Below are 17,955 nucleotides of genomic sequence, written 5' to 3'. Positions count from 1 at the left end.
TCACTTACGGGTCCTGTCTGCGTCGGGATGAGCTGAAGTATGACTGCGCCAGACCGTGGAAAATCAAATGTACAAGCATGTGATAATCGTATGCGGATTAAAATGCTTTTGCCGAACAATCTTTGGCATTAAAAAGCAATTTATGCTAATAGCATCCATTTGACGAGTCGTCAATTTGGCATTTGTTTGCTGTCTTGTTTTCAGGATATCCCTTCTTATATACCCACATTCGTATGTTGTAATCCCAAGCTTAATCACATCTAAGGCCTGCCAAATATTAATTTCTATCTTTGCCTCTTGATTGCCTGGCATGTTTTGTGCCGCGCCATTTGGATTTGAATTCGAAATTTTCATTCATACGTGTATTAAAATTTATACATTCGCATGGATGGCTTACTCTATTTCATCCGTGGATCTGCGCCACTGCACGCAATCTGTATTCATGAAAATGAAGCTGAGGGATTCCCGTGGTTGGCTGGCTGGACTTATTGTCCATTTGGCTATTGTGAAAAATGAAAAAGCTTACCGTATCGCAACCAGAAGCTGTTGTATTAAAATTGACTATGATACAGTATGCACCTGAAAACCTTTTAGGTTTTTGCGCTAGCAGAACGTTGAAATAAAAAATCGCTTTTTTCTTTTGTACAAACATATCTGTAATTTTTAAGCAGCTTACACGGCAAACGTTGAATTTAGTCTCTTAATTTAAATCAATGAGAAGCTGAGAACTCACTTATTGAAACACGAAATCCCAAACAATTGTCCTGACTTACACCCACTGCAAACCAGACAAAATAACCATTTGAATTCGAGCATTTCAAGGTTAAGCACTGCCAAGTCTGCCAAGTCGCGATTGATGTTAAACCTTATCTTCTCTGTCATTCATGCGATTCACATACGATTCCCATACTCCGACAGTCCATTGTTCCTTCGCTGTCAGGCAGAAGAACCTGGAAGATTGGGACCTGGCTCCTTGCTTAAATGATTATTTTTATATTAAAGCTGGAGCTGCTCGAAATTCCTTTGCGTTTGGCATTAGCACTGAGAAGTATTACTGCTACTTTTCAAAAATAGCTGTTATAAAGGCAAAATTAAGAAAGTGTTTAGGATAATGATAGCGTTACTCACGAGAGTCGGCTTATTAATTTATCTTACACCTTATACATTTAAAACACTTGTCCCAAATTAATTTACAATCTTTTGACTCTTTTTCGAGTGCACAATATCCCAAAGTGTGCGGTAAGCATTTATTGTGTAGGAAAACAGTTTTCATTGTGTATAACAATTGATTTCGATTTCAACTGTGGATGTGCCTTCGCCTTTGAATGGCAACTGAGAAACGAGTATGTGAAAATGGAAATAGAATGAAATACTCGCCCCATCGTCTGGGAGGTGCCACTACTCATCTGGAGTCTGCATTTTGCGAGGCGCTTCATTTACTTTATATCCTTTGTCTGCTCCTTATGTGCACATGGCAACAATTTGAATGTGCTGGTGTTGTCTTCTTTGAGGGAGCTCTTTTGGGGTAGCTGCATTTTTATGGTTCCACGTCAAATGTATCTCACTGTTCTATTATTTATTGTATGGCTACTTGATGAACATTTTGCCAAAAACGTTTTATGGGCTCATGTCTTCCGATTCGGAGTAGGCCGCCATTCTCCTTCCTCCATTCGACTATCAATCATTCTGCCGTGCACTGGAAATAATAACCGAGGTACAACAAAGAAAATAAACAGCAGGTTGATGTTTGATCACGAAGGAATCCTTTAAAAGTGCGTTGGTTTATCATAGCATACTTTTCTGCGCCCTTGTCAGTGATTTCACCATTAAACTCAACATATTATTACCACGGCTGAAATAAATAGTGTAAATTTTTTTTCAGGTGCGACGTTTCGCCGACATTTATGAAGTGTACTAGCCTCCGGTCTCGACCAAATCCACTTGTCACAACCTGTTGGTCCATCGTTTATTGTACACTGGCTGCTCAGAATGGCGGAACTAATGTGCCGCCGTATCTGAATTATTATTACAAGGCTTTGGGATTGGGGCGTGTCGGCTATAATGAGTCCCACACAAAGTGCAAAAAATGGCCCCGCGTAAATTGCGTATGATTTATATACGTAGGTTTGGCCGGCGATTTTGACGAGGGACGCCATGTCATTTCGTTTTGTAATTTATAGCCAAAACATAACCGAGAAAGTGAAATCGATTTGCGTTGTGAGAAATGGCTTTAAAGCTTTAGTCCTGCGTGACCGACCATATCATGCACTTGCTGTCCTGCCGATTGCCGTCTGGGCTATCAAAACAGTGACCAATGCCTGGTCGCAAGTTGGTTGGGCGTTTTTTGCCCTTACAACTTGGTTAATATGAACCCAAAAACATAAACTTTGTAATGATTTAGAGTCTAATTGACAGAGAGCGGGGCAGAGATCAGCACAAAGAGCGGGACTGAGAACGGGACAGACTGCGGGACCGACTGCGGGACCAACTACGGGACCGACTACGGAACTGAGTACGGGACCGACTACGGGATCGAGTACGGGACCGAATACGGGATCAAGTACGGGATCGAGTACGGGACCGAGTACGGGACCGAGTACGGGACCGACTACGGGACCGTACGGGAAGTGCAAAAGTGCAGTTTAAGATTACATTCAATTGCATTATCTACAATACAGTATATATATAATAGTGAAGTTAGGTGAAGTTCATGTTTAAATCTCTAGTTAAACATTAGTTATTGTTTCAGCTAATACACCCAAAAGAGCAATTTACAACACTCAACTACAGGGACAGCCACAAGAAATTCAACAATTTAAAATCACAAACACATAGTACAAAACAGTCCCTTTCGATCCCATTATCACTGGTTTAATAAAAACGTTTTTTTGTTTATTTTTATTAAGTTCTTTGTAAACAATCGATTGTGCGCACGGCACTCCGAAAAGCTGTTTTAAACTGCTGATATCTTAACCGTGCTGGTTTTTTTTTAAATTTCTGGTACGCAACACTAAAGTCTAATCTTATACTAACATAATGGCGTAATAAAAACTTAGTATTACGCACTTTTGAAAAATGGCTTTTTGGCCACAAAAATGAACCATTCAGCCTATAGTGCACTGCTCACTGAATTATGGATGCCCCTTGAAACGCATTCCTATCCTGGGAGTCCTGGACTTCTGGCTCCGTGCTGAATTTCAAATGGCACCACATTCCTGGGACGCTTGTTTTGTGCCTCGTTGGTTATCCAATCGACATCGGTCGTCGTCCTGGAGTACTTGCAGACCAATTTGCAGGATCCCTCGTCTGGCATTGTGTCCTGTGTACTCACGCGCCGTTCTAATAATCCAATTTTCACGTGTTGACTTACGTGTTGTGACACTTGAGTTTGGCCCTTGGGGAAATGTATTCTGTTGCTTAGCTGATATAGTAAATGTTGTCCTGCAACGCTTCTTTAAGATTTTAAATTCTTTGTCTCTATCAAACTTTCTACTTTCAAGGTATTACTAAAAGTTACTTTTTAACTGTCAGCTATTGTCTGCCTAATCCAGGAATACATTTTGTCGGGTTATATTATGTCCCATGCCTCTACATTTATATTAAATTAAAAATTATTTAGCGTAAACGTCTAATTAACAATTATTCCCTAAAAACCTTTTAACGAAATATTTTCTTCAATTTCACTCCCATTCAACGCGTTGGCTACTTAGAAAGTTATTTCATCAGGTTTTTGATTATTCCGTATATCTGGGTTCTTTTTTTTTGGCTCTTTGCGAATAAAACCGCAATAAGCGGCTTGCGGTGCGATGTGTTAAAAATTCGAGAAAAGGTTTTTGTTTAACTTTTTTTGGCTGTGCTTTTTTCATGGAAAAGCTGAGAGGGAAAAGCTAAAATTATTCACAAATTATTGGGGAAGTCACTCTGTCAATTAAAAAAGTAAAAGCGCACTAAAGCGTTATTGATTCGTTTCAATCCAATGCTAATTTGATCAGTACCAATTCGCATCAATATTAGATAGTATCAACACCCTAAATAAAGTGGCTACGATAATTATGTGCTAGCGAAGATATTAAATAGTTACATTCTATGACAATCTTATAATTTTGTTTCAGAATGTTAGCATCTGACTATGCAGGCGAGACCTATCTCATCTCTATTTAAGATTATTGAATATGTATCTGCCTGGAAAACCTATAATTTTTAAAACAGATTATACCTTTTACACCTCTACCTAATAAAACTTTATGACCGCGCAGCTGCTGTTATACTCAATTATAAGCACAACTTAAATTCTCATAATTATATGACGAATTAGGTGAGGGGAAAATCCACATGCAGATGTTGTCACACCAAAGGATAAATGTACCTGCACTGTCTACCTGTTACCCTGTAGTGCTAGTTTGCATATAAGCCAGGTCAACGAAGAGAAGGATATCAGTCAGCAACTGAATCTTGTCATAGACACATCTCAGTGCTTCCGGAGCAATCTAAAAGTGTAATAATCTATTTCTGCTTCAAATATCCTCCAGTTCCGAATCCAAAGATTTCATATCTCAATCATGTTCGACGAGTTCATCTCCAGCTTCGTTTTTACCAACGAGGAGACCACGCAGACCTTCCACCACCAGTGGTTTTCCCAGGGCCAGTTGCACGAATGCGCCACCTGCTACAGCTCCATCGACGCAGATGAGCCGCCCTCCCAGCATTGGCTGCGAGGAGGAGAAGCATCACAGGGCCTGCAGCTCACCAAACAACAGCAGGCCGTACTGGACATCATCGAGGCCCGCCGGATCGAGACTTTCTTCTTCTGCGACGAGAGCTCCAAAGACAAGCTGGAACACTTCATGGGCGAGACCTGTGCGAGGGGAATCCCCGATCTTCTCCGTTGGATGTTCCAGAACAACACCGTGGCCGTGGAGTTCAATCTGGCCTGTTACGTGAACGCCATGGACCAGGTGCTGATCTTCCAGAGCGGCTCGCTGAGGGTGGACCACCACTACGACGTAGATGAATCCGTAGGCGTGGTTTACGAGATGCTGATGCAGAGGATCGAAAACTACCTCAGCTGCAGCAGCGAGTACGGGATGGCAGAGTGCAGCATCACCAGGTTAAAGGTTCAGGTGAAGAGGATTAGGGTGGAGGCGGAGGGCCAATCAGCGGACTCGTCCTTCTTCGCCCTACCCCTGCAGCTTCAGGAGGAGGAGGGGCTGACCGCCACTACCGGCTGCTCCACCAGCGAGTCAGAGCTTGCCAGCCTGCGCTCCGCCTACCTGAAGCACTTCCGCGAGTGCAACGGCTACTTCCCGCCCAACATGCGCGTCAATCTCTACGGACTGCAGCAGTGCAAGACCACCAAGGAGCTGTATGTGGTGCCCTACCATATCAGCGAAACTCTCCAGCAGCTGCCCAACAAGAACTTCCTCATCCTGAACAATATCATGGGCCAATTCCAGCGGCTCCACGAACTCTCCACCCCCGTCAATTCTATCGAAAGAGATCAGACCAGCTCGCCGCTAAAGGACCTCCACTGCCGGAGGTGTCGCACCAAGTTCTCTCGACGCAGCAAACTTCACATCCACCAGAAGCTGCGCTGTGGCCAGGACTTCTCCGTGGACAGCATGCATGCGGACATCGTGGAGATCTACGAGCAGTGCCTTCCCATCTCGAGGAGCGTCTTCCAGCACGCCTGCTACGGCATCACGAAGCCCAAGACCATCATGCGGAAGGGTCAGTTTGTGCCCATCGAGTGCGACTGGCGCAGCGAGAGCTCCGTGAAGGTGCAGCACGGCCCGTGTGTCGTCATCAGCAACGCCCAGCACAGTAGTCCCTGTAAATTTTATTAAATAAACGATAACTTTTAAGCTCCCTACATAATATTTCTGTTTTTATTCACTATTCGTTGAATTAATTACCAATATTTGTATACCTGTTAGTCCAGTTTTCATCTACGATACTTGCTTATCGTAAAAATGTCTCCGTATAATATACAAATTCAAACCCAGTCGGAAGAGAGATGAACCGCCCTCAAACTGCATAAAAATCGCACACACATTCCCGAATCCTGACCCCAAATTTGGTACCAAAATACCTTAATAAAACTCGTTCCACAATAGCATACCGACAAAGGCATTAGAATAAGCATTAGAATAGAATGCCTTTGATATCAGAAAGGTGTGCCAGATGTTGAAACAATAGGAAACGCTATAGTCGAATAAGTTAGCCAAAGGGTTTCTGAGGAAGACTTTCAAAAAATGTTTTGAGATATTTGACAAATATTATACAAAATTTAATAAAAAATTAATAAAACATTTTTAAACAATGTGAGCGGCTTGGCCGGTTTTTAGGGCTTGTGGTCGTGTTTTTTATGGATGTCGGTTCAAAATGGTCAAACAAATAATGAAACTTTTTAGAATAAGCCAATATAGTGCACTTCTTTTTAAAAGAGATTAGCGTTAGAGTTCTTCTTGAAATTAGTTATAATTTAATTATTATTTAATTATAATATTATTATTTGATTATTATTATTATTTAATTCTAATACTGTATTTTTTATATATTTAATATATTATATTATTTAATTATAAAATTTGCATTCAATACTTATTTAAACATTATTCTACTACCTTAATGCTAAAACCTTGATTATTTACAAATTCTTAAAAGTTACAGTTTTTAAAAGCAAATTTAAAACTGTTAAGCGAGCTTTAAATAATTTTAAGAGACCTTATAATCTTAAATGCAATTTTAATAAAATATCCAATAATACATGATTAAAATGGCCATTAATTGCCATAGTATTTCAGTAATGCCTGTAAGTCAAGTACAGGAGCCAACCCTTCACTCTCTCCGCCGTGTGCTTGGGCATTTATATCTTATATTTGTACACTATAGTTTGAGTGTGCGATCTTCGGAAAATGATACCTTGTTATACTTATTGTAAAGCAAAAGGAGCAGGTAGAAGGGGCCCTTTCCGACCCAATAAACTATATATTGGGCCATGTCCTTGTGTCCGTCCGTATGAAGTCCTCCATCTCATGAGCTAGCTATAAAAGCTTGAAAGTTGAGTTTAAACACAAATATTTAAAAAGTTTATTCATGTTATTAATTTTTGCCATGCCATTGTTTCGAACTTTCTCGTCCACTCCCACTTATGTTTATAATATAACCATTGAATTAGAAGTGTCTTTCGATATGTTTTGTTTTTAACTTTCCAAATTGTATTTCTATAGTTTCTGTAATTAATCTAAACCTAATCGAATCATTTCCAAACCTTCTGTTTCTGATCGAATATTTAGTTAAAACCTCTGTGTTAAGTGACATGCAAACATGCATATGTTCAAGGAGTTCATTAGATTTAACGTACATTCGTCAATTCCGAAAATCATCAGATTGTAGCATGCAGATTCAAGATTATTGTCTTTTGTTGCTAACGCCAACGCAAAAGGTGCTGGCAATCAATAATAAATAAATAATCGCCCACTGTAACTCCCATATCGACTTAATCGGATTATTTATTATTACCTTCGGATTAGATTTCCACCTATTATTAAAAGTTGTTAGCCATTATTGCAACAGCTACTACTGATATTTAGGAATATTTTCATTAATTTGCCCTCTGGTAAAATGAAAGAATTAAGTTGGAGCTTAAAAGTTATCGTTTATTTAATAAAATTTACAAGGACTACTATGCTGGGCGTTGCTGATGACGACACATGGGCCGTGCTGCACCTTCACGGAGCTCTCGCTGCGCCAGTCGCACTCGATGGGCACAAACTGACCCTTCCGCATGATGGTCTTGGGCTTCGTGATGCCGTAGCAGGCGTGCTGGAAGACGCTCCTCGAGATGGGAAGGCACTGCTCGTAGATCTCCACGATGTCCGCGTGCATGCTGTCCACGGAGAAGTCCTGGCCACAGCGCAGCTTCTGGTGGATGTGCAGTTTGCTGCGTCGAGAGAACTTGGTGCGACACCTCCGGCAGTGGAGGTCCTTTAGCGGCGAGCTGGTCTGATCTCTTTCGATGGAATTGACGGGGGTGGAGAGCTCGTGGAGCCGCTGGAATTGGCCCATGATATTGTTCAGGATGAGGAAGTTCTTGTTGGGCAGCTGCTGGAGAGTTTCGCTGATATGGTAGGGCACCACATACAGCTCCTTGGTGGTCTTGCACTGCTGCAGTCCGTAGAGATTGACGCGCATGTTGGGCGGGAAGTAGCCGTTGCACTCGCGGAAGTGCTTCAGGTAGGCGGAGCGCAGGCTGGCAAGCTCTGACTCGCTGGTGGAGCAGCCGGTAGTGGCGGTCAGCCCCTCCTCCTCCTGAAGCTGCAGGGGTAGGGCGAAGAAGGACGAGTCCGCTGATTGGCCCTCCGCCTCCACCCTAATCCTCTTCACCTGAACCTTTAACCTGGTGATGCTGCACTCTGCCATCCCGTACTCGCTGCTGCTGCTGAGGTAGTTTTCGATCCTCTGCATCAGCATCTCGTAAACCACGCCTACGGATTCATCTACGTCGTAATGGTGGTCCACCCTCAGCGAGCCGCTCTGGAAGATCAGCACCTGGTCCATGGCGTTCACGTAACAGGCCAGATTGAACTCCACGGCCACGGTGTTGTTCTGGAACATCCAACGGAGAAGCTCGGGGATTCCCCTCGCACAGGTCTCGCCCATGAAGTGTTCTAGCTTGTCCTTGGAGCTCTCGTCGCAGAAGAAGAAAGTCTCGATCTGGCGGGACTCGATGATGTCCAGGACGGCCTGTTGTTGTTTGGTGAGCTGCAGGCCCTGTGATGCTTCTCCTCCTCGCAGCCAATGCTGGGAGGGCGGCTCATCTGCGTCGATGGAGCTGTAGCAGGTGGCGCATTCGTGCAACTGGCCCTGGGAAAACCACTGGTGGTGGAAGGTCTGCGTGGTCTCCTCGTTGGTAAAAACGAAGCTGGAGATGAACTCGTCGAACATGATTGAGGTATGGAAACTTTGGAGTCGAAGGTGGATATAGCTCTGTGGCACGATTGACCGATTTCAGGCAGAAATAGATGATTGATATTTTAGATTGCTCTGGAAGCACTGAGATGTGTCAATGACAAGATTCAGTTGCTGACTGATATCTTTCTCTTCGTCGACCTGCATTATATGCAAATTGAAGAAGGAGGTAACAGGTAGTCTGCGAGTTTACCTGAAGCAGGTATATCCCTTGGTAGATAACATCTGCTTAGGGATTTACCTAATTCCTGATCTATTTATGGTTCTTTAAGAACTTTCATGAAGTTTATAGAGTGATTAGGGAACCTCGCAATATGTTCCTTATTGCAGCAACATTTCAAAACCAGGCAAACTATGTGCAATTCCAGCAAATCTCATAATACACACCGAGTTCATTAAATCCATTTATGGCAGTGACATATGCTGCAAATTCTGTCATTATTAACTATTTACAAAGAAATATAGAGCCCAGTCCTATTGCACCAGAAATATACGAATAAGAATATGTCAAGCTTACCCATTTTAAATAACTGACAGGCCAAGCTTCGTGCCTTTCAAATTAGTTCTTTCTATATATGCATTTGTCCCTATTCATTAATTTTAACTAGTTAAAGCTGCCTCTGAAAAAAGCCCCTTCAACTCACCAAAGTGACCGAAGGCAAAAAGATCAACCAACAGAGAGAGAGAGTAAACAAACGGCGCCACCGCGTGCAATTTGCAGCAGTCAAACGCAGGGCGCACCGTACGGTGGAGCCTCCCACTGCCACCGTTTTGAGCCATGGCATCGTGGCCGTAGTCTCCGCTGTAAAACCAAGTGCACAATGGCCAGTGGAGAAAGAGGACACTGGACAATGGCCGCCTCGTGGCAAGTGACGCGACAATGGCGACGGCGATGTCCTGGATCCACGGGATCTGGACTCTGGAGCCAGATGCACTGCAGTCGCTTAATTTCCGTTTCCGCTTTTCACGCTTCATTGTCCGGCTTGGCTTAGGTTTTGGTTTCGGTTTCGGGTGCAGTTACCTCCTCCCAGAGTTTTCCGCACTCAGTGCTATTTAAAGCCGCTTCCCAGTGAAAAATGCTTGCAAATTAACAATGGCAATTAGAAGGTGCTTCAAGTGGACAGTGGACAATAATTATTTAACCGAGTTTTACTTGTTCCCTGTTCGTTTATCTAGCTTTCATTGCACTGAAGTTGTAATGCATACATATATAGAGTCATATTAATGGCTGGCAGTCATGGAAACCTCTGTTTTATTTCAATCAAGAGAGAATAATGTCAATGGAAGCTAAATTAACTTTAATAGAGAGATATAGAATACATTGTATTTGATTGAAATACAATTGTCATTCAAAGTTATTTTGCTCAAATATCACTGAGTAAATACCAATTAGTTTTCTTTGAAACTAATTTGTTTTCAATGCTCTTCTACTACTGGATTGCATTTAATGAAAATTGGACTCCAGGGAATTCAGAAAACAACAATTTTAAGGTTGAAAGTCCAAAATAGAAAGTTTATAGGGTCAGAAGTAATGTAGTATTTTTCAAAATTATGTTATTAAAATAGCAGCGAATACAGAAAACAAAAAAGTTTGGGTTGAAAGTTCAAAAAGGTATATAGCTATATAATATAACAACAAATTACATAATTCCATAAATTATTAAAATAATTAGTTTTTATGTAGTGATTTATTTCATTGTTCATTAGTTTATTGGAATTAAAAGGTCTTCTGTTGTCAAAATATTTTCTGATGGAAATACGATGTTTTGAAACTTCTAAGAGCACCCTATAAATCTCTTTTGTACTTTGTGGCGCATTGTCAGCTTTTCAGCTTTTATTTGCTTTCCTATTTTTCTATTTGTGTGTTTATTTTTTGCAGCTTGGGCATTTGGCTGGCATGTAAACAGTGCCACAGAGCAGTCAGGACAAAAACTTAATTAAGTCTGATGCAGAACGGGGGGCTGCTGCACCCGTCTGAGTTGGTGGCCAAAATGCAGTGAGGCTGAAGGAAGTATGGCGAAATGGATTGCCACTGGCAAATAAAAATGGCCGCAAAGTTGCAACCGGAGTGGTGACTTCAACTGACACCGATGCCATCGCAGCGGGGCAGACACCCATCCGCATCCATCAGGTTAACACTCAAAATCAAATCAAAGACCGACTGTAAAAATGTTGTTTGCCCTGCAGAGTGTGAAACCGAAAGCGAAATGCCAGTCGAGCAATCAACCGGACACCCGGATGCACATCGGATAAATGACGGAGTCCACATACATATACTCGCCTGTGCATCTATTCCGTATACATATATCGACCCGGACTCACACCATGCGTATCCGGGTCATACAAATTTCAACCTGCAGCCTGGCCAGTGCATCCTCATGCTTTCATACTCGCTCCTCGTCCAGTGAAAGCCTTCTGGGCACGCTGCTTAAAAGCTCAGACGAGGGTCGTCTAATGGATGCGCCAGGACACCTGGCGGGGCTCGAGTTTGAGGTCCTGGCGACTCGGCAAATCCTGCAAAATTGAGCTGGATGAAATCTGTGCATTCCGTGTGTCTTCCTGCTCCTCCTTCGCCATCTCCATGTCAGTGTGTTGACATTTTGCGAGATTTACTCATCTTTTTTATCTTGCCCTGCTCCGTTTTAGAGCTCACTAAGGACAGGATCCGAATCGAGTGTCCTGCACACATATTGAGCTTTTGATAGTTTGCTTTCTTCGCAACACTTTCACCCATTTTCACAGGAGGAGAGACAAATTCGTGTGGCTATGCCATGAATTTTGCTAATTGAGTTATAAACTGTTGAGTCAAATTTCTAGAATATTTGAATTGTGAATATTTGCTTAGGTCAGGTAGGTAATATACAGAAGCAACCTTAAAATTATTTTATCTATTGGGGCATATTTTAATTAAATAATAGCTTTCATTTTATAACCTACATTTCTGAACTGCAACACATTTCCTTTGAAATCTACCGTAGCTTGTATTTAAAAGATTCATTTCACAGAAATACATCTTTGTAAATTCACTTCTATAGAAACTTGATGAAGGAAAACTCTTATAAGATTTTAAAGGCGGGTTTCTTGGAATTCCAAACTTTTGTCTTCTCTTGAACTTGGTGCAAAAAAGGATTTCCTATATTTTAAGTAACCCTATTTATGGTAAATTCCGATTCTTAAGCGGGATGCACCAGAGAGTCACTAGATTTTCGAAGTTTATATTCTTAAAATTTCTAAGTTAGGCATTGATTAAAAACACTTCACTAGTTGTGGAAAATTAATTATTCTAGCGCTTAACCTCAGTTAAAAGTTCCAATTTTAAGTTGTCCCATTTTTATTTCACATCGTGTTTTTTTCCAGAAAACTTTTCCACTTTATTCAGAGCGGGCCTATAGGGGAAATGCGAGGGCAAGAAGTGTGTAACTCGGTTGCAATTTATGTTAAAATCAGCATATTCATGCAGCCAACAAAAAAAAAATGCACGGAGCTCACTTCAAGTGTCTGGCTCTGATGAAAATTGCCATAAAAACTTTGGCTGTCTCAATGGCAAAAGTCGTCAACAGCGTCGTCGCCGTTCTTTGGCCTCCTTCGTCCTTTTGGCTACAAATTTCCACAGACGTCGCACAGACGCACAGAGGTGAAGTGGCAAGGGGAGGGTGCGGAGTAGGGCTAAATCTGTGGGCGGATCTGGGGATTTGAGGTGTCGACTGGGCCACAATTTGTCAGCAAGTTCTGCTAACAACTAAATTCCACGCTTGAGTGCATTTGCATCGCCGCCCCGCTGCATACAAATTATGCAAATTCGCCCGTCCTTTCAGCCTTTCAGCTCCCTAGCCTTTCACTTTCTAGCTGACTGAGTGCAAGGTCAACATATTTATGCCCTTTCATTCCCGCCTGCATCGAGAATAAAGCTGGGGAGCACAGGCTAAGGCTGAGCCAGCATCGCCCGTTGAGACAGCAATTAAAATGCTTTAGAACCCAGTTGGCTGCCAGTCAAAGATTGAGTCACTCGCACTCATCATCCTTGTTTGACAGCTGCTGGATGTCATTAGATGGATGCGGATACGGATACCGATGAGATACCACTTGTGGGTTTGCCATTCACTACGAAACTGCCGTTCACAACTCTTTGGCGCACTCGAGCGCTTTGTAAGCAAGTCGCGTGGGTGGATTTAAGGGGCATTAGCGTGTGTGTGCTGGAATGGCAAGTGCTCAGCTGAAAAGTTCACCCAATACAGATTCTTTAGAACTCAACTTTAAGATATAAAGATATATATATATTTTTTAAATTATAGGTAATCAATTGTATTGGATCTTAAATTACAAATCCATAAGAACAAGAGATTTGAATATGTGTGTTAATTTTATGTCAATAATTCTTGAATAATATCTTCTTATTATATATAAAAACTAAATTCATTAAAAAATTTTGTTCTTAGAAAATTATGTTCAAAATGTATTTCTGCAGAATTTTAACTGTGTGTCTTAAGGGTGCTATATATCCGACCCTCGCTATTGAAAAACTATTTGCAACTTCTGCTTGCATCTTATTTTCTGCATAATTTGCTGTCTTTGTAAACAAAATGCAATCTGGTGGTGACCTTGTTTTCTCGCCACATGCTTGGCTAATTAATTATGCAACATTTTGGGGGTCAAGTTACTGGTGCAGGCATATGGCTAGATGGTGGTATGTGCTGGATATATATATTTAATTTATTGCGTTTAATTGAAATGCATTTCGTATGAGTTGCTGAGCATCTGCCAGAGTGTTTTCATTGTTCTCCGTTTGTTGCTTAGCTGATAAAGTTGTCTGCACTTATGGTTGGGTGTTTAATTATTTTGCAGATGGTTGTTTTCATGCACATCTCTGATGCATCTGCAGAACTTTCGCTGCAGTTGAATATCTCTTTAAGCAAAAGTGTGGATACCTTGAACGGCTATAGGAATCTCTTTGGCATTTGCACAAACTTTTGTTCCAACTTCTTCTCCTTCGTTCTAGCACCAACGAATTTTAATCATTAATTTTCAGACACGTTGAACATCTTGTCTTAGTTTTCCGACCATCTTTTTTGTCTTCATCATCATTTTTAGCTCATTGTAAATCACTTTAGCTGCTCGTTTGAATTTTCTCGCATAAAAAACGCATTGATTACTTTATCTTGAGTTGCTTTTCATTTGCTCACTGTTTGAGCATCGCAGCTCCTTCATCCGGCTTCCGACCTCCTCTTCTGCGAGCTTTCAGCCCGATGCATTTCTTAATAAATCTTTAATCCTTCTAAGACTCGGCTTCCAATTTACCTGTGCGCTGCCTTTTTCATTTATCCTACTCTCGTGTCTTTCGCCGTCTTTTTGTGTATTTTATTCGCTCATTAAATTGGAAAATTCGATCAATCGTAAAATTCATTTACGATTTGCACGCTCAGCAGCTGGACAGATGATGGTGAATCAAGTTGGAATTGTTTGAATTTAAATTCGATTGATGCTGCTGTGCCTTCAGTATTCGCTGTCATTTGCACCTTTTACAATACCTTTAAAGTGATACAATTTTTCATTAAGCGCATTCTGTTTGCTGTAAACATAAAATTTAACGTCGCGCATTGTATGATATTAAAAATATTGATTTACTTTAACTCCATAAATGGAGAGCATATTGAAATAAAATATGCTTCGCTGAAAACAAAGTTGTGCGCGAATAAAACTGATATTATAGAAAAAAGCTGTAAAATTACTGAATATAGCTGTTATGCCATGATATTTATGAAATGTTTCGTTATATTAAATTGGCACAGCTACACACTTTAAGAGAATTATTTACTTTATATTATTATAATTATTAAACGAAATATTAGGGGATACACGCTTTTAATTTAAAAGGATACTCTCTCTGGATTAAATTAAAAGAAAATGTTTTTCAATAAATAAAATTGGCTTAGATCATCTTTTGCTAATGCTTTTACAAGTCAGGCTAGAGCATTCATTAATTAACTTACGCCCTTTCCCAATGGTTCATATTGCATCGCAATGTAGTTTCTGCAAGCATTCCGTATCCGTATCCGCAATCAATTAAATTTCCACCGGACAAGGCTCGCTTAATTCAGCAGTAAGCCACTCGATGACTTTTGACCAGTCCACAGCCCTGGTAACCAGTTGGTACTGGGTGGTACTGGGCACTGGGTGACTGGTTGACAGGTGCTTAAACCAAGTGCCCAGAATCACCGTCACCCTGGCCGTCACTAGAATCAAGATATAAACTCGCCCACGTAGCCATCTCTCAAAATCACAGTTCAAATTGCAGAATGCAAATTAAAACGACGACACGTAAATGGCTTAATAATTCTTTCTTTAAGCCGAAAAAGTGGGATTCCTGTGGGCAGTGATGGCGAACTCATTTCTTTATTTGGCTTTAACACAATTTTTAAAGTGTGCACTGAGTGTAGGATTTCCAATTTGGCTGTAACTTGAATGGAAATTAATTATTTCAATGTTCAGGTGAAGTCCTCATATAATTAATGATACATTTTTTAAAGAAGCATTGCAAATTCATTTTAAAGGTAGCAAAGTTGTCATCACTGTCTGCGGATCCTTGGTGGAAGCCGGCCTAGACAAAGGACGAGTCTGCCAACACGGCATTAAACTGAATGGCGGTTCCCTTTTATTTACTTTCTGCGTAATTTCATAATTTATGCATAATAAAATGGGAGTTGGGGGGTCGCCTCCACAGTTCCACTGTACCGGAAGTGGGCTGCCCCTCGATTCTGCCCCTTCGCCACAAAGTTGGCTGCCTGCCATCCAACTGACATTTTTCATAACTGCTGTGGGATTGGGCCTGGCTTACATTTTTCTGGCATTTTTTCCAGCGCCCTCCTTTCTGTCCCGCTTTGCCATTTACTAATTTAACATTTCAGCGTCCAATTAACATTTTAAGCCAAAAAGCTTTGGGGAGTTGCACGCAGAAGAAGAAAAATGCTAGTGGAAAAGCGTGGTGTGTGTGCCTTTACTAGGGCTGAAAAATTTTGATTATGAAATTTTTAAACTTACCGAATTTATTGATGTGGGGCAACGAAAGCCAATTTGCAGAAGATTGATTAGAGAGGAATTTAATTTCGAAAAATATTTTATTGAATCTCTTGAAATTTGTGCTTTGCCTCTATTTTAAAATTGAAAGCACAAATGTATCAAATCAGGATAGGTTAATATGGTAACTAATTTCAATCTCTTTTTTAGTTGTTTTTAATTGTTAAATTATAACTTTTTTACTTATTATTAGATTTTTGAAAAATGTACTTTTAAGTTCAGGCAGGACATTTATGACTTATCTCCATTTGTTAAATTAGCCAGATTTTTAGAGACTTTTGTTAGTAAATAGCTTAGTGTTCTGAGAGTATTCTAAAGTTTGGTGCTTTCTTTTTAGTTCGCTATACCTGGAATGTGCGTTTTCCCAAACCAGTTTGTGCGAAATGAAAATGGGGGAGCTTGCGTCGTCCATTAAAAGGGGAGCCTCAAATGCCAATAAGCCTCTTGGCATAACTGAGTGGTAAATAGAAAATTATGAGTGCTGAAAATTGAGCGTGTGTCTGTGGAGGCCTCTAACCGAAGCGCAGCGCAACTCCTGCTGCAATTTGCCGTACGTATGCGTATCCTGGTTATTTTTTATTCCACTGGCTGCGGCGCGCACTTCGGACTCCTGTTTTTAGTGCAAATGCATTCCATTGGCTGTGGCACATATGCAACGTGATGTGGAAATCCATTCAGCGGGGGAATGTCTGCTGCTCTAGCTGCATTCCAAGATATAATAGAAATGCATTTTTATTTAACGCAATTTTTCCGAATAATTTCCAGCTGCTGCTGCTCATTAAAATTGAAATTATGTTTTTTGTTTTTATCCAACAGCTCTCAGTCGCTCTGTGTGTTTTGCAGCCCTTTGCCGTTTGTGTTTCGCAGTCGTCCTGGATGGCAAAAAGTTCCAGTTGCCAGCGTGTTAATTTGTGCGTAAACGTTGCACTAACGAAGCGGAAGCTTTTGGCCCCACGAATAATAGAGGGTTAAGAGGCAGGGGGGTTTTTCCGGGGGCGACGGTCCTGTTGGGATAGAGCGCGTAATTGAAATGGCATTTAAATGTTTCGGGGGACCTGTGTGACGGCGACGAGCGTGCATTTTCCATGCGAGGGAATGTCATTCAAAATTATGGCGGTTGATTAAAGGATGAGCGGGGGTGAAGAGCTGCAGCGCGGGATGCATGCCCGTGTCAAAGGTCACAGGCGTTTTGGAGCCATTAAAACGACGCCGGAGCTTGGTAGTAAAACTTATTTTAAGGCTTTTGATTAATAAGGAAGTTCATGGAAAATACGTACGTGTCCTAAATATGTGAACCTAAACAATCAATTATAAGCACTGAATTTAAATGTATACTAAAGTGTAAAGACTATAACCTCAATGTTCAATGTTTTTATTTGGGCTTCTTTTTAATCGTTATTAAATACAGTTAATTTTAAACGATATTTATTGCTTAATTCAGCGCTCTAAAAAAAATTAAAGTTTTAGAAACTCGTATTACACAACTAAAAGAAGTTATTCCCATTTTTTGTGCGCATCCTTTCTAACATATCCTTTCTCGAATAACCGATTAGTTGGCCTTAAATTGAATTTTCGTAATTGCCAACTCGTGTTGCGTTTAACCTTCGGGTTTCATCTGCAGGCATGGCATCCACCGCAAAACAAATTACAATCTAGTGGGCAAATTGTGTCGAACTTCACTCTTCAATCTTCAGCCACGTGTGGAGCACGACCCCCATTTTCCGGAGACCACAAACTTTTCGACACTGTCCACCAGGACTGGCTTGCGTCTGCGTTGCAGGAGTTCCATTAGAAAGTTGCCACCACACACATATCAATTACACAAGTTTTAGTTAGTCGGCGTCGCCAGCGCCATCGTCTTGGTTCTTGGTCGTGCAATCATCCTGTAATTGCACGGAAAATGGCAACCTCAGA

General features: G+C 41.1%; 2 protein-coding genes across 2 annotated transcripts; one reads left to right on the top strand and one right to left on the bottom strand.

Moving 5' to 3' along the window:
• Positions 1-4,426: 4,426 nt before the first annotated feature.
• On the top strand, positions 4,427-5,858 carry LOC117141554 (protein terminus). Its single transcript, XM_033305060.1, has one exon. The coding sequence runs from the start codon at positions 4,560-4,562 to the stop codon at positions 5,841-5,843; it is 1,284 nt and encodes a 427-aa protein (XP_033160951.1). The 5' UTR covers positions 4,427-4,559; the 3' UTR covers positions 5,844-5,858.
• A 1,766-nt stretch (positions 5,859-7,624) lies between these two features.
• LOC117139940 (protein terminus-like) lies at positions 7,625-9,116 on the bottom strand. Its single transcript, XM_033302624.1, has one exon. The coding sequence runs from the start codon at positions 8,944-8,946 to the stop codon at positions 7,663-7,665; it is 1,284 nt and encodes a 427-aa protein (XP_033158515.1). The 5' UTR covers positions 8,947-9,116; the 3' UTR covers positions 7,625-7,662.
• Positions 9,117-17,955: the final 8,839 nt, after the last annotated feature.

This window comes from Drosophila mauritiana, chromosome 3L (assembly GCF_004382145.1).
Source record: "Drosophila mauritiana strain mau12 chromosome 3L, ASM438214v1, whole genome shotgun sequence".
Lineage (NCBI taxonomy): Eukaryota > Metazoa > Arthropoda > Insecta > Diptera > Drosophilidae > Drosophila > Drosophila mauritiana.
This window is presented reverse-complemented; position numbering and strand designations above follow the sequence as displayed.